This window comes from Sapajus apella, unplaced genomic scaffold (genome assembly GCF_009761245.1).
Source record: "Sapajus apella isolate SASKATOON/1434 unplaced genomic scaffold, GSC_monkey_1.0 scaffold12, whole genome shotgun sequence".
Taxonomy (NCBI): domain Eukaryota; kingdom Metazoa; phylum Chordata; class Mammalia; order Primates; family Cebidae; genus Sapajus; species Sapajus apella.
This window is the reverse complement of record NW_022436952.1, coordinates 2,712,296-2,729,429: the sequence shown is the minus strand read 5'-3', so window position 1 is coordinate 2,729,429 and position 17,134 is coordinate 2,712,296. Positions and strand designations below refer to the sequence as shown.

At 53.7% G+C, this 17,134-nt stretch overlaps 1 protein-coding gene across 1 annotated transcript; it reads right to left on the bottom strand.

Annotated features, from left to right (window-relative positions):
• Positions 1-7,035: 7,035 nt before the first annotated feature.
• KRT13 (keratin 13) lies at positions 7,036-12,126 on the bottom strand. Its single transcript, XM_032279709.1, has 8 exons — positions 11,360-12,126; positions 9,954-10,036; positions 9,601-9,757; positions 9,255-9,416; positions 9,021-9,146; positions 8,708-8,928; positions 7,773-7,795; positions 7,036-7,410 (listed from the first exon to the last, which is right to left on the bottom strand). The coding sequence occupies exons 1-8, from the start codon at positions 11,828-11,830 to the stop codon at positions 7,313-7,315; spliced, it is 1,341 nt and encodes a 446-aa protein (XP_032135600.1). The 5' UTR covers positions 11,831-12,126; the 3' UTR covers positions 7,036-7,312.
• Between the last annotated feature and the right edge of the window lie 5,008 nt (positions 12,127-17,134).

Sequence of the window (17,134 nt, the reverse complement as noted above, 5' to 3'; positions counted from 1 at the left end):
TCCTCCACACAATTGATTTTTCCTTGGAACAAAGGATGTGTTCAAGCAACAAAGCACCTGGGATCCCGGGCCCCTTCCCTGAAAAGCAGGGTCCTATATATTCCGCGTCAAATAACCCCGTCAACAGCTCAAGCCAAATCCACTGAGAGCTTAGGGTGGATTCAAGTGCAGGCATGCAATCACAGGTTCACAAAGTTGAAGAACGCATTACAGAAGGGGGAAGCCCTACAATTAAAACCTTTCTGGCCACCAGTGTAACTTTTCCAAAGAATCCAGGAAAAGTCTTGTTTTTTCGGTTTTGATGGTGAAAAACTCAGGGCCATTCACAGACCTAATAAAGAGAGAATTGCCAAATTTAGCAAATTTTTAAAATGTGATATTTGAAGCACACAGAGAGAGGGAGAGAGAGAAAGAGAGAGAGAGAGAGAGAGAGAGAGAGAGAGAGAGAGAGAGAGAGAGTGTGTGTGTGTGTGTGTGTGTGTGTGTGTGTGTGTTGTTTAGCTGCAATTCTGATCTAACTGAGTGTCCTGTGTCTGAAACCCTCAGGGAGGAAGCATCACGGGTTGGGAGCCTTGGCCAACAAATGCTGCTGTTTCTTCCTTCCTCCCCTGGTGGCCTGTCACCATGGCTGGCTGTTCTCAGGCATAGAAGGCTTCCCTTGGAGAGTTGTGCCTTTCTGTCCTCTCACACCTGCTCTCAGTGGATGCCGTTCTCGCCCTCCCAAGTCCAAACAGTACTTGGAAATGTGGAGACTGAATTATCCTGCCTCCCATCCTGGCCACCTCAGTGACATTCCGCCCTGACAGCAGCTGCCTTCAGCATGGTGACTCAGACCTTCCTGGGCAAGATTTGGCAAGTCTCTGTCTGCTCCATTTCCCACCCCCCGACTGTGCCACAAATATCCACCTGCCCCCTGCTATTACCGGCCTCACCAGGCTCAGGACCATTTGAACAGGCACTCAGCAATGAAGGAGGTTCCCCCGCTACCACCCACTGCCTGGGTGCCCCTCCACAGCGCTGGTCCTGGTCCCGAGCAGTGGCTTCTCTTGAGAGTCTAGGGCCCTGCGAGGAGCAGGGGTCCAGCTTCCCAACCTGCTGTTCCCAGCCTGGTCCTGAACCCCCATCAGGCCTTGACCTTAATCGGGCCTTCAAAGTCCCACTTTACCAGGCCCAAAGTTACCCTAGGAATCTCATCTCTTCTAAAATACAAAAGTATTTTCTCTCCCACTGGGGTGTGGTTTTTGCACTTGCCCAGGACTTCGAGGTTCTGCTGCAAGCTGCTTTTGACATGGTAGATGCCCAGAGAGCCACCCTGACCCCAGTGTTAAGCCGTACCTCTCTGGTCCTCTTGTGGCCAAGCTCAGCCTCCCGCATCTCAGGGCCCACTGCCTTCTCACCTGGGGCCAGCTCTCCCTGCAAAGCTGCACTGGCGGCCAGCTCCCATCTGGAAGAGTCCACCATCTTCTGCTCGGACCCACTGAGTCCCTAACTCCCCCGCCTCACTTTTATGGTTGGAGCATTTCAGAGCGTCCTTTCTCTCCCTGGTGTGCTTGGAGAAGCTGTGACTGTGGGAGACGCACAGCCAGGCCCACTGGGAGAAAAGATCTGGGACCTCAGTGTCTAGCGTCCCCTGGATTCAAGTATCACTTAGCTCAACCATAAAGCGAATTTCCCAAACACGCTGTTCGATTGTTCTGCATTTACAGGGGCCGGCATGCAGCTGATTCAGCTCTCTTCCTACGAACAACAGCGTGCCTGCAAACCAGACTGCAGGCTCCAGGCTGTGATTAACCATGCCTGACACTATGGATTTTACTTTCAAACTGGCCTGAGATCCTTAGATGAAAGAAGCCACAGAGTCATTATGACTGTTCATAAAAATGGATACCAGCTCTTGGCCAAGTCCCCCAAATACCCACCCCAACAGGTGCCCGTGCAAGCCTCGGCAGCACCCCCCAACCACTTACTTTCTCTCAAACTCTGCAGGAGTATGGAGGGTGTGAAGTGTGCTCAGCTCTGTCGGAGCCCCTGCTCGAAGGGACACAGTCCACATATTCTGCTCTGCCCCAGCCACCAACAGCCCCAGGGATACCATCCAAACGAGGGCAGGTCCCTGGGCAGCCCTCAGATGCCCTGACCCAGGCAGGGAGGTAGGAAGGGCCCCAGCAGCTGGATAAGAAAAGCTGGAAGTGGCCGGGCGCGGCGGCTCATGCCTGTAATCCCAGCACTCTCAGGTGCCGAGGTGGGCAGATCACCTGAGGTCAGGAGTTCCAGACCAGTCTGGCCCACATGGTGAAACCCTGTCTCTACTACAAATACAAAAATTAGCTGGGCGTGGTGGCACACATCTGTAATCTCAGTTACTTGGGAGGCTGAGGCAAGAGAATCGCTTGAACCCAGGAGGCAGAGGTTGCAGTGAGCCAAGATCATACCACCGCACTGAAGCCTGGTGACAGAGCAGGACTCTGTCTCAAAAAAAAAAAAAAAAAAGCTGGAAGAGTCCATCATCACACCTGTCGCTCTGTACCCGCTGCTGTGGCTTCTGGGATGGTGAGAGTCCCTTTGCCGGGAAGGCCCAGGCACCCCTCCTCATACTCAGGGTCTCCTGTGGATCCTCCAAGCTCTCACCCAACACAAAGGGGGAATAGGCACCAAGGGGGTCTCAGGCCTGGAATCCGCCTGCAGCCACACCCTGCTTGTCAAGGGCCCAGCTGGGGACCAGATGGGGCCTCATGTTGAGACCAGGCCCCCCTGTGTCCCAGCAGGTGGCCACCGAGGCACCGACCTGCTTTCTGGGGTAAGGCTGCCCCCTGCAGGGCCCGGGCGGGACAGCATTGAGGAGGGCAGCAGCCTGGCCCATTCCCCAGGGCGGAGCCCGGAAGAGAGGGAGGTGCCTGCTGCTCAGGGTGAGGGGGAGGTGGCTGAAGCGCCAGGAGCCTCTCCACCTGTGTGGGGCACCGCTGCCCTCCTCCCTCCAGGACCTGACCTGGCTCTGAGGCGCCAACACAACTCAGGAACATCACAGGTTGATTCCTCCATCCCCTAGGCTTTGGGGTCTGGGAGGCAACCTTGCTTCTCCCCCAGATCCTGGAGCTGAATGCTTGACCCTTGGCAAAGAACCAGTCCCAGTCTTTGAAAGCACATTGGAACCTCAGGTCCCAGCTCTCCCGTTGGGCAGGTCTTTCACCTCGTCCCGACCTCAGTCTTTCCGTGTGTAAAACGGGCACAGCTGCCCCAGTTCACAGGACTGCTGTAAAGACAGAATGAAATGAAAGATGAGAATAAAGGATGTGCTACTGTGTTCCCCTTTCCGTGATCTCTTTCATTCTGGCATCTCTGGTGCTGACCTGGCCTCATTCACAAACAGTCATTGGCATGGAGATGAGCCAGTTGCCAGTCAAAAGGGGCTGTTTCCTCATAGCCACAGCACTGGGAAGCAGCCGTGTGAGACTGGCATGGGCGTGGCACCGAGGTCAGCCCCGGGAGGGGGAGCCCTGACCCAGCAGGACTGCTAAATCTGCCCTCTCTTGAATGGCCACCCCACACAGATGTTAAAGGGTTGAGTCCCAGGCAGAATGAGGCGGATTTCCCACCCTTCAGGCCACAGAGCTGGGATGACTACCCTCTACTTCCGGCTCAGGAAGCCTCCTGGGTTAGCTTCGGCAGAAACGCCTGCTCCTGGCCTGCCCTCTCAGCTTCCCCGGCATTCCTGATGGGGCCACAGAGGTCTTCAGATGGGGCCCAGCTTCTCAGTGTCCTCCCTGGGGTCTGGGTGAAAGCCTCCCAGGCCAGAGTCCCCACTGGGCCTAGAGTGTGGCTCATTTCACTGCTCCCATGGGCGACTACCCTCATACCCCACCATGTTCTGCAAAACTAGCTCAGAAAATGAGGGAGCTGCCCCTAAATAGCCTTGCCCAGGGTCTCAGGAAGAGGGGCTTCCCCAGGCCCAGTAAGGCCCGGGATCTGGACCCCAGGGTGCCTTGGAGCAGCCAGGGTAGCTCAGCATTGAGGCCCCAGGCTCCTCTCTCAATCTAGGGTAGGGGCTCCTGTTTCCTGTGCCCTCTGTGCAATGCTTGCCTACCACTTTCGTTTCCCATAGCTTGTGTCTATTTATTCCCTCGTTTCTCCCTTCAGTAGATTTATTGAGCCCTTATAAGGCTTACAGTTTATTGAGCCCTTACACCATTCTAGGTGTAAGGATGAGATTGACGATGAAACGGACCCTACCCGGAAGGAACTCATAGCTTAGAAAAGAGAACCAGAAAGGTCATGACCAGAGGTATCTTGTTTACTGAGCACTTACTATGCGCCAGTGACTGTTCTGAGCACTTGACTTCAATAACCTATGAAGAAGGAAGACTCAGCAGATGAGGAATGAGGCCAGGAAGGTTAAGTCACTTGCCCAGGATTACAAATGCAAATCAGGTTCCTGTGGCTCTAGGCTCCACGAACATTGCACCTGGTAACTGCTGAAAGCACAGAGCCTTGCTGAGATCAGTGGGGAAGACCAGAGAAGACTTAGAGCAAACGCTGGGACCTGAGCAGAGTTTTGAAGACTGACAGTTTATTGGTGTGGGTGTCTCCTCCTCCCTTCCTGCCAACCCATGGACTCCTTGAAGACAGAGGCTTTCTGTCATCTGCCTCTCTTTTGCTGGGACCCCACACAGTGCCTGGTATTCAGTGGTCACTCAATAGATAGCTGCTGACCAAATAGGTCACCAACAATGTAAAAAGGTGCTTCGAGCAAGGGCATGTCCTGTTTCTCTTTGATGCCTCAGCTCCGGGCTCGGTTCCAGGCACGTGAACTTGCGCTGAGCCCCACCTTGCTCCATAGTGCTGGTGGCAGGGTCTGGGGTGGGATCTGGAATGGTGGAGGGTGGACACCTTTCTGCTGGCTTAGCAAGCTGGGCCAGGCATGTCTGAGCGGCCACTGTGTGAATAAGACAACTGTGTGGGCCAGGGGCTGTGGCTCATGCCTGTAATCCCAGCACTTTGGGAGGCCCAGGCAGGTGGATCCCCTGAGGTCAGGAGTTCAAGACCAGCTTGGTCAACATGATGAAACCCTGTCTCTACTAAATATACAAAAATTAGCTGGGCGTGGTAGCAGGTGCCTGTAATCTCAGCTACTCAGGAGGCTGAGACAGGAGAATTGCTTGAACCCAGGATGGGGACGTTGCAGTGAGCCAAGATCCCACTGTTGACCTCCAACCTGGGTGACAGCAAAACTCCCAACCAAAAAAAAAAAAAAAAAAAAAAAAAGACAACTGTGTGCAGTCCATAGGCAGGGATTGAGGTGGGGGAAGAGAAGGAAGACAATGAAGGGGGAGAATAAACTCCACAGGGGCGCAGGAGATGGGAAGGGAGGGAATAGAAGGATGCTGACAGAGGAAGGTTGCAGATGGCCAAAGCGCTGAAACTCCATCTAGCCTCTGCCTTAAGCCCCTTGACAAAAATCAAATGGCACCGGAGGGACATTTCCCCAGCTTGTTCATTCATCTCAGCATTGATGGAGCCTGCCTGCACTCTGTTGGATGAGAGACCCCCCCAGCTTTGAGGAAGGCACAGCCCTGCCCACTTGGAGCACGCTGTCAGTGCTAGGACAGATGAGCACACACATGTGAACATCCAAGTGTGCTCCGCCACAGCCAGCTGCTGCAGAGGAGGGGGTGTCCATCTCAGTATGAATTTTAAATAAAAAACTGGTAGTCTCCAGGCTGGGTGCGGTGGCTCATGCCTGTAATCCCAGCACCTTGGGAGGCCAAGGCAGATGAATAATGAGGTCAGAGATTGATACCATCCTGGCCAAGATGGAGAAACCCCATCTCTACTAAAAATACAAAATTTAGCTGGATGTGGTGGCGTATGCCTGTAGTCCCAGCTACTTGGGAAGCTGAGGCAGAAGAATCGCTTGAACCCAGGAGGCAGAGGTTGCAGTGAGCCAAGATTGCACCACTGCACTCCAGCCTAGCGGACAGAACAGGACTCCATCTAGAGAAGAAAAAAAAAAAAAAAAAAACTGGTAGTCTCCAATAAAACAAAGACAGGAGTGTGGAGAGAAAGAGGAGAGAAAGCTGGCTCAGACAGAGGTCTCTCATCGAACAAAATCCCAGGGTCCCCAGCCACCTGCCTGCTTCCTCCAGGGCAGTTTGGGGTGGCAGGAACTTTGGTGGGCAAGGGAGACTAGTGTAGTAGCCAGAGCTGGGGAGAGGCCAGAAAAGGCTGCATCACCAGGACCGGGAGGCAGGTGAGGAGGCTAGGCTTTCCTCAGTGGCCAGCGGGGAGCGATTGGGGTATCTCTAAGCTAAGAAGAAGACTCAGTTTCCAGCAATCGCTCCTGCTGGAGTGTGGAGCAAGCGGGTAGGGAGGCCAGCGAGGAGGCTGCCCCCACGTGCCCATAGTGAGGACCAGGAAGGACGTTATAGCCAATGCGGTGCCCACGGGAAGCACTTGTGAAGCAGGGGAGGGAGAAAGAGGAGGCCCAGATGACTCCTGGCTCCTGGCTCAGGTTTCCAGGTTCTCCAGGATAAAGGGCAAGGAGGCTTTGCAGAGAGAAGGGGGCCAGGGCAGTGCCGCGGCCAGCCAGGGAGCTGGTCCCAGGGCTGGTTGGGAGTGGCAGGCTTTGCTTCCTTGCCCTTTATCCTGGAGAACCTGGAAACCGGAAGCCTCCGTACTTTTCACCCACATTTCCCCTCACTTGACTCTGCTGTCATCGTGTTGCTGCCTTTCTGACTGAACATCCTCATCTGCTAGGCTGTGGAACTGGCTCCTGTGCCCCTGCGCCATCTCTGCTGTGTTCCGTCTGTCCGTGTCTGCGGGACACCATGGTCTGTGAGCTGCCCGGGTCCTCTGTGTTTGCCGTTGTTGTGCCTGTGTGCTCAGATGGCCCATGGGGCTGCATCTGTCCTTCCTCGATAGGACGCCCCCCAGGCCTGTCCTGGTCTGGATTTGCTGCTCCGCCCAGCTGTGTCCCTCTCGCCTCCCAAACCAGGGCCGCAGCAGCGGCCACCACAGAAACCAGGCCAGAATCAAAACTACGTTTGCAGAAAGGCAGGAAACTTTATTGAATTATCTTTTCTTTTAGGTAGAGAAGTTGAGAAACCCAAGTGTAGCCAGGTCATGGAGGAGGGAGATCCAGCGGGAAGAGAAGAGATGGGAGGCCCATCCCCAGGAACTAGGGAAGAGTCAGGACCCGGATCCTGAGGACAGAGGGACTGAGCCTGGGGTCCGGCAGACCCTCCTCTCTCCTGCGGGGAACTGTCAGCTCTCTCCTCCTCCAGGTGCTGAAGACAGAGGGAGGGGACACCAGGCAGATTTAAGGCCGACGGACATCAGAAGTGCGGCGACCGGAGGTGGTGGTGACAGAGGCACTGGCAGTGGTGGTAACAGAGGTGCTACGAGGGCTGACGTTTCCTGGGAAACAGGAGACAAGACATGCTCAGACTGGAGATGACTCACCTGCAGCCAGGACAGGGCCCCCCAGGTGGGCTCACAAACTCCTCATTAGTCAGATGGTGCGTGGGTAGGACTCTTTATTTACCCCAAAGGTGGCTCTTGCCAAGACAGCTAAACAGCTCTATGGGGCAGAGCCATCAATTTTGAAAGGAAAATTGATGAGGAAATGACCACTTCCATCCCAGCTCTCCTGCTCCCTACACTGGAGATCTCAGCACTGGCTCCCTCCATCCCAGCCAGCTCCCACCCCATCTGGCCATAAACAGGAGCCTAACTCCACCTCACCCGTCCCAGCCCAGTCCGTGGGGCTGTTCCCTTACCTGCTGAGGGGAAGCCAATCATCCTGGAAGAGAGGAGAGGGGCAGCCATGAGCAGAGGGTAACCAAGGGCAGGTGCTTACCTATTCCTCTGGGGGAGTGCCTTGGGTTCTTATTTGGAGCCCCTGGGCTGGACTCTAGTGCCTCCGAGCTGTGCCCCAACTCAAGGGGCAGCAGCATCAGGTGCCTGCCAGGACTGTCTGTCTGCCTGTCTTGTCTGTGTATGTCTGTCTGAGAGGTCTCAAGGGGAGATATTACTGGCCCCAAGATCAGAGTGTTTGTCCTTCCTCTGGATTATCCAAACTCCCAACCCTCCACCGGAGCCCTGAGACCACAAGGGTGGCTTGATCTCTCTGCAAGGGGTCTAAAGGCAGTTAAAGCACCATAGTAATGCTTTGTTCAGATGAGCTGAATCCAAGCTCCTATTTCTTTCAATATCAGATGTTCCCTCCATGGTCCCTATTCCCTCCAGTCTAACTCAGAGGCCTGAATTAGAAAGCACCAAGGAAATGTCCCCATAAACTCAGACAGGGGTCTCCTCCTGACATGAGGGGGCTGATCTCTAAGACCCTGCCTGCTCTGACACCCACAGGTCCTGCGGTCACTATCCTAAGAGGCTGGAGAGGCCGGGCATGGTGGCTTACACCTGTCATCCCAGCACTTTGGGAGGCCGAGGTGGGCGGATCACAAGGTCAGGAGTTTGAGACCAGCCTGGCCAACATGAAACCCTGTCTCTACTAGAAATACAAAAAAATTAGCTGGATATAGTGGCATGTGCCTATAGTCCCAGCTACTGGGGAGGCTGAGGCAGGAGAATCACTTGAACCCGGGAGGCAGAGGTTGCAGTGAGCCGAGATTGCCCGACTGCACTCCAGCCTGGGCAGCAGAGTGAGACTCTGTCTCAAAGAAAAAAAATAAAGAGGCTGGAGAGGACCTACTTGGCGTCCTGGCCCTCGAGCAGGCTGCGGTAGGTGGCGATCTCCTGCTCCAGCCGCGTCTTGATGTCCAGCAGCATCTTGTACTCCTGATTCTGGCACTCCATCTCACTGCGGAGCTGGCTCAGCTGTGCCTCGATGCTGCCGATGAGCCCCTGGATCTGCTGCAGCTGCAGGGCGTAGCGGCACTCCGTCTCCGCCACCGAGTTCTCCAGCCCGGCTTTCTGGTGGAGCAACAGAGAAGATGTTACATGGGGAGCCAGGCCCGGGGGAAACCTAGAGGTGGTGGCCGCCAGGCAGGAGGTGGCAGGCATACCATGCTCAGCTGGGACTGCAGCTCAATCTCCAGGCCCTGGAGCGTGCGCCTGAGCTCCGTGATCTCTGTCTTGCTGGTCTGAATCATGGCAGTGTTGGTAGACACCTCCTTGGTAAGCTCTGCACTCTGCAATGCAAGCAGGAAGAAGGTGATGGGGAAGCTCAACTCAAACAGCCTGACCAAGGGGCTGTATCCACCCGCTCCCCTGGCCATGTGGGTGAGAGGGCCAGGTACCTTGGTGTGGAACCATTCCTCGGCGTCCCGGCGGTTCTTTTCCGCCATGGCCTCATACTGCTCCCTCATCTCTGCCAGCACGCGGGTCAGGTCAATGCCTGGGGTGGCGTCCATCTCCACGTTGACCTGACCGACCACCTGGTTGCTGAATTCCTTCATCTCCTGTGGGGATGGGAAAGGAAGATGTGTGAGACTCCTCGTCCTCCTTCTCCTTGGGTCTGAGTGCTGGCAGAGTGTTCTGGAAAGTGTTTCCAGGTCCCACAGTGGAGGGCTGTGCCCGGCTGCAGGGGAGGGTTCCTCCTCACTGGAGTGGTTCAGCCCAGGGCAGCCGGCAGTCCCCGCTCACCTCCTCGTGGTTCTTCTTCATGTAGGCCAGCTCCTCGTTCAGGCTCTCGATCTGCATCTCCAGGTCAGTCTTAGACAGGCTGAGCTCATCCAGCACCCGGCGCAGGCCATTGATGTCGGCCTCCACACTCTGGCGCAGGGCCAGCTCGTTCTCATACCTGAAATAGTAAAAAAATAAAATGTTTTTTGGAAAAGCGAGACATAAATGATATTAAACAGTCCCCCTACCCCTGCACTGGACTCTGATACTTCTCCTAGACCTTCACTCCTGGGATGCGCCAGTGTCATTGGCCAGGTGAGCATTTTTCTAAACTAAGAGGCTGCTGGGAAAGGAGAGGGAGGGAAAAAACTCACTTGAGCCTGAAGTCGTCCGCAGCCAGCCTGGCGTTGTCAATCTCCAGGATGACCCGGTTGTTTTCAATGGTGGCAGTCAGGATCTACAAAATGCAAAAGAAGTTAACCTCTAGGGCATGTGTGTCCAGTCTGTTGGCTTCCCTGGGCCACATTGGAAGAAGAAAAATTGTCTTGGGCCACACATAAAATATGCTAACACTAATGATAGCTGATGGGCTAAAAAAATTTTTTTTAATTTAAAAAAATTTCAAGACTCATCATGTTTTCAGAAAGATTACACATTTGTGTTGGGCCTCAATCAAAGCCATTCTGGGCCGCATGCAGCCCAGGTTGGACAAGCTTGCTCTAGGGGGTCCATGTGCCTGAGGAGGTGGCTGGGAAAACATGGGCAGGACCTGGTTCCCAGGGGACTCTGCCTCTAACTTGAGCTAGGACAAGGCATTTCCCTCTGGGCCTCCATTGCTCTCCCGTAAAGTGAGGGGTGGGGCTGCGTTCTCTCCAATTGCTCCTATTGCTTGAACATTCCATGCCTGAGAACACTGGGAAAGAAGCAGGGAGTACATTTCTGAGGAACGACCTGCTGAGAACATCTTTGATTCGTCATATCTCGGCAGCCTCAGACTAGCACCCTCCCCAGGCCACTATCTTGAGACCCCTCCCCTGAAAGTCAGGAGGGACTCAGCTTGGTGCTGTATGTCTCCCAATCACGTTGCAGGAGCTGACCTCCCAGCTGAGTGGAGGGAAAATCCGACAAATATTCCCATCCATTTGAATTTCTTGTCTAAACATTTATATTCCAAAGCACTGAAAGCCTATTCCACATGGCCGGGACTCAGCCCAGGCTGGTAGATTTCTGCTCCAGCAGGCTGGTATCACAGCTTAACAGGCAGGGTTCAACAGAGGGCATGCAGGCTAAGCACTGCCTAAGCCTCTGCCTCTCTCTCCCCCACTTAGCCATCACCAGTTAAGAATATCAGTTTGCATGGGTCCCCTACAAAGTAAACAATTATTCCCAGGGCAATGAATGAACATGTCTCTCTTTCTCTGTTGATTTCGTTCATTCTTAATGGCTTTTAAACCTGTCATGTTTCCAAATAGCTCAGTGGGTTGGGATTATAGAGATCGAGTCACAAATAACATAACTGTCTGGAAAGCAGTAAAAAAAAAATGACATGAGTAATAACAACAAGAAAAATGAATAATGAGAGAAAATGCATTTGGGGAGCTGTGGCATGAGAAAGCCCATCAGGGATGGACACTCTTGGTAGTAAAAGATGAGGCTTTTCACCCTGCAAGAAGGCTGTGAATTTTGCCAACACCTGGTCCCCTGCGACACTGAGGGACCTCCGTGGCCTTGGAGGCTCTGCCCTGCATGGGAGTGCCCTCCTCAGCTTCCAAGGGCTCACCTTTTCCCGGAGCTCTTCAATGGTCTTGTAGTAGGCGCTGTAGTCCCGCTCGGGGCTAGATGGGCTCTGCTTCAGGTGCCAGTCACGGATCTTTACCTCCAGGTCAGTGTTGGCCTCCTCCAGAGCACGCACCTTCTCCAGGTAGGAAGCCAGGCGGTCGTTGAGGTTCTGCATGGTTATCTTCTCATTGCCAGTGAGGAGGCCGCCATCGCCAGCACAAAAGTCACCAAAGCCACCAGCAAAACCCCCACCAAAGCCGCCTCCAAGGCCACCTCCGCAGCCACCTCCAAAGGCACTACCAGCCCCTCCACCAAAGCCACAGCTGATGCCACCTCCATAGCCCCCAACCGATCCCCCAGAGACAAACCGAGTTGAGCAGGTAGAGACACCACGGCCTCCTCCCAGCTGGCAAGAGCCACCCCCGAAACCACCTCCATAGCTGGCGGAGGAGCTCTGCAGGCGGAGGCTCATGGTGAGGACAAGATTGAGAGCAGGTGCAGACAGAAGCTTGCTTGGCCTGGGCCGAGGACTGTGGCTGTTCCCCAGAGTGGACACCTTTTATACACCTCCACAGGGGCTGGATGTCTTCTCTCCTCCCTTCCCCACCCTCTGACTTGGTGCCAACTGCACTTCTTTTTCCCACAAGCCCAGTTTTACCTCTGCTCTCTCCAGGGTGGGTTGTGCCTTTTGGGGGTGGCTTTTTTTAATCCTTAACAAAAGGAATGATTCAGAGGGGACAGCATTCTGCCTGAGACTGCCCTTTTGACAAGCGAATTCTATTTCACCTCCACTTAAGGAGTTCACCCTGCAGGCTCTGAGCCCCACCCAGTATTAGAACGGGACCTGAAATGCAAAGGCCTGCCAGGAGCCTCTGCAAGGGAAGTGGTGGCTGCAAAGTGGCTCTGTGCTTTGCCAGGTCACCGTAGCCCTCGACCTTCCTTTTTTCTATACCTACAACTTCTGTCTGGGATATCCTGGATCCCTCTTAATACTTCATCTACTCCAGGGGTCCCAGCAACTCTGAAGACAAACTTCACTTGGTCTGATAGAATCAACCGCCTTGAAAGTATTTAGGCTGAGAAAGCAATGGCCCCAAAGCATCAGAAAAAGTCACAGAGACAGAGACCTTCAGGGATCTTAGGGACCATCAGACACAGCTGGGAAAACTCAGGCATGGAAAGAGGAAGTGGCCCTATCCATTATCACAGCGAATATCCTCAGAGCCCTCCCCCTAGGCAGGAACTGGGTGAAGGTACCTCACACTCATCATCTCATATAACCTTCACAGCACCTCAGGAGGAGGTTCCTACTGTTACATTTTGCACATGAGGAAAATGAACCTTAAGGGCAGAATCAGGACTGAAATCCAAGTCTGGTTCTGTCTGGCAGTAAGGTGCATTTTTTAGGTATATCTTTCATACAGTAAAATGTATAGCTCACATGTCCAGCTTGATGTCTTTTGACCCAGGCGTGACCTGTGTAAACAGCACCCAGAACATTCCCAGCATTCCATAAAGCTCCCTGCACCTTTTCCCAGTCAGTTACTTGACTCCACGCCCCTGATACCACCACCCTTCCAACTTCTGTCCCCATAGACAAGCTCAGCGGTCCTCTGCTAGGAGGTGCTTTGCTCCCCAGGGGACATTTGATGATGTCTCGGAACACTTTGGTTGTCACAACTTGGGGGTACTACTGGTAGCTAGAGACCAGGTATGCTGCTGAACATCCTATAGGGTAAAGGACAGTCCCCACGGCAAAGAATTATCAGACCCACAATATCAATAGTGTTGAGGTTGAGAGGCCCTGGGTCAGTCTGGCCCTCGGGCTTCCTCACTCCATTACGCTAGCTGCTTTAGGGGCAGGAAGACAGTCTTGTAATAACGTGAGCAGGGCCCTTTCTAGTATGCCAGTCACATGAGGTCTGTTCCAGCTTATGAGTGTTTGACCAAGAGGCCACATAAAAGGATGTGACCCAGGACCTGGGGCCAGGGTCTCGGCTTAGTATCTTGAGATGCAGCTGAGAAACTCAGGGACTAGGTAAAGACCCTGCCAGAGGCGGATTCCCCATTCAGGCTGGAAGAAAAGGCCCTCAGCTGGCATCTGTGAAGCCCAAATAGGAGGTCCTCCATTCCAGGGCTAACAATGGAGGACCCTGGACTCAGACTCCCAGGCCCCCCTCACCGAGGGTCCAGGGTTGCTGCAGACGGCATCTTGGGAATGGCTTTCTGGCTCACAACAGGCACGAGGGTCTGGATGATACGAGGCCAGGGGCTGGGTGGGGCGGCAGGCATGAGGTTCTCCTGGAACCCCCTTCACTGATTCAGCAAGATCAGAAAGGAGAGATCTGAGTCAGGGCTTTCTGGCCCTTTGTTTTCTGGGGTAGAGAAGCGGGCCTGTGCTTCACGCACGGGTATCAGCAGGGACAGAGCCAGGGCACGTTGCCAGTGTTCTAACAGCCTGGCGAGGCTGGGGGTTTGGGCTGACCCCTGACCCTGCCCGGCCCTCCTGCCCACGCTGATGGCTCAGCTCTCTCTCTGAAAAGGAGTGATTCAGCCCAAAGCAGGAGCTCTTGCTCTCCCGGTAGAGGATCAAAACTGACAAGAAGGTGATTAATGGAACCTGCCAGGCCTGGGGTGACAATGCTCCAAACCTCCCAGGGCTGACGAGCAGGTTCAGGCCAACGCCTCTTAGAGTAACAATGCGGCAGATCCTCCAAAGCCCCAGTAATACAAACACGGAGTGGCCCCTAACATTCTTGCCTTCTCGGGGTCAGGGCACACCCCCTCCCCGCTGAGCAGGGACTTGTAATGCCTGATACAGGAATGCCTTCCTCCAACCCGCAGTGAATCCCAGAGCCCTCTGGGAGGAAGCTGGGCAGAGATCCATTCAGGGACCCATCTTTCTTCCTATTTCTACCCAGCCCTAATGGAAGAAGGAGAAAGCGCTGGGGTAGAGGCACTGCTACCTCGTCTTAAGCTTTTTGCTTTGCTTTTTGGCAAAAACAAAAACAACAAAAAAAGAAACCCAATGACTCCAGTCTCCTCCCGGTAATGCTTTAAGGGAAGGAGCGGGAAACCTGCATTCATGAGCACCCCCTGCAAGCAAGGCTGGGCTTAACACATTGTCACCGAGTCTCACAACAATGGGAGAGGGTTTGCATCAGCCCCATTTTATAGGTGAGACAACCAAGGTTCAGGGAGGGAAAGTCGCTTGTCTAAGGACACCAAGAAGGCAAGATTTAGACCTGGCCTCTGGCCCTCTCTACCCTGACAGCATCTCAGCAGCCTTGCTGAGAATTCAGATGTTTGATCTCTGAATGTTTCCCAAACACTCGTCATTTCTTGAGTAATAAGGGTGCTAGGGACATCTTTGTTCTAATATTGAGTCTTTGAGCCCAGTTTCTAACATAGAACTTTTACTCCCTTAGAATCTCCTAGTGGAAGGAGCGTCTCCTGATCTAATGAGGTGACTCTTAGTGGGCTCCGGATGGGGGCTGGTCACTGCAAAGACTTTCAGCCCACCCCATCCCCGGTCCTCCAGGAAGGGGAGAGGGGCCGGACATTGAGTTGTAATTGACTACGGCAATGTGATGAAGCCTCCATACAAATCCTTGAACTGCGGGGCTCAGAGAGCTTCCGGGTTGGAGACCAAGAACACGTCCACGTGCCAGGAAGGTGCTGCATCCCAACTTCACAAGGACAGATGCTCCTGCTCTCAGGACACCTCTGCACCTCGCCCTGTGTATCTCTTTGTCTGGCTGTTCATTTTTAGCCTTTAAAATGCCCTTTGTCAGTCATTGACAACAATAAATAAGTGCCCTGCTTTCCTGGGTTCTGTGAGCTGTGCTGCCGAATTACTCAGGGGGTCATCACCCCCTTGTGGTGATTTGTAGCCAAATCAGACCGACGTGGGTCACCCGGGGACCTACTCTTTGCAGATGGCTTTTGCAGTTGGCTGTGGGGACAGTCTTGCGGGACTGAGCCCTTAATCTGTGGGGTCCGTGCTAATTACAGTTAGTGTCAGAATAGCATGGACTTGTAGGACACCCGCTTAGTGTCAGAGAACTGTTTGGTATGGGGTCACAGAGCTGTTCTATGTTGAGTGTGGCTATAGATAAGAAAAAGTAGGGCTTTTTTTTCTGTGTTCACATTCTTATACGGGTTGAAAGATAACACTAGCTACCATTTATTGAAGCCTGTGTAATCTCATTCGGTCCTCAAAACCCCTCTGCTGTTTTTATTATACTCCTTTCTCAGGTGAGAAAGCTGCGGCCCAGAGAGTTTAAACACGTTGCTTAAACTCGAAAGTGCAATTATGTCCATGGTAAATCCCTCCAGGCCAGTGCCGGCACCATCCCCATCCAAGCAAGGCCATCTTCTGTGGCCTTACTCTTTCTCGGGCCAACCTGTCACCCCAGGCTGGGCCAGTGGACCATCCTGCTTCCCACAGTAGCTAGGCCTGAGCAGCTGGTGGCCTGACGGGTCGGGTCGGCCCGCCTACTGTCTGTCCCTAGTCTGAGCTCCAAAGCTTGGCGGCCCATGGGAGTGCTCATTCAGCACAGAATTATTGTAGGAACTTTCTCATCCAACTCCCTCATGTCACCTTTGGGGAAACTGAGGCCCAGAATGCCAAGGCTCAGAGGGCTGAGGCCCAGGAAGAAGAAGAATCGGGGGGAAAGTGCGTGAATTTCCAGCTGTACCCCCAGCCCATCGTGGGCCCTACATTGAAACGATTTCTAAGTTTCCTTCAGCAAGTTGCCTTTCTGAGTCTCTGATTCTCAAAGATTTGTCCACAGTCATTAGCTTGTTTATCTGCAGAGGTGAGGCTTCAACCCTGTCCCCAGATTCTAATCTGGAATTCCTTGCTTGGATCAGGCACCTCTCTCCCTGGACTCCGTGGGACCCAGAGTCCAGGACAACTGACCAACCTCAAAAAGGGTCTCAACGCTTCTCCACAGGGCAGAGGCCTGTCCTGAAAGGCAGCCCCTCCCCAGAGAATCACCCTAGGCCCTCTAGGCAGCTCCCCCTCCTCAGAGACACCTGCTTGGCACAGCACCACTCAGAAGTCTTTCAAGGCTAAGCCTCAATGCCTTAGGCTCTTGCATCTCCCAACTTTTTACAATCCCTTCTATGCCGCCCAGGCTTCTCAGACACCCAGCGAGCTCAGCAAGGGCTTTGGACAAGGAAGACCTGAGTTTCAATCCTCCATCCGCCACCAACTCACTGTGTAATCTTGGGAAATTCACTCAAGCTCTCAGTGCCTCAGTGGCCACCCCTGAAAACTGAGCACAAGATGAGTTTGTGTTCCAGGCTCCTCAATACCAGAGACCCAGGAGGCACTGTGCGGGCGAGAAGTTGCTGTTGCTTCCCTTTTACACATAAGGAAATGCAAGCTCAGCATTGCTCAGCAACCTGTCAGGATTCCTCTGAGCCTCTACCCTGCAGGGACACACTGTTTACCCCCCTTCTCTCTGGTCCCTACAGCCAGCATGGCACCCACGGCCACCAGGCAAATGAAAGAAGGTAGATTTCCTAGCTTATTCCTCCTACTCCATCTCAGGTTCCCCAAGATGGGACCTTTGCTGAATATATCCCCAAATCCTGCTCCTGGCACAGGAAAGCTCAGAATGAATGCCTGAGATGCCATTTCGGGGATATTTTGTCAGCTGGCTTTAGGTGAGGATTGGCAAACATGAGTAGTGTCCAATGGGGACACTATCCAGCCCCAATTCAGGAGAGCCACAGGTGGTAATCAAAAAAAAAATCTCAGGAGAAC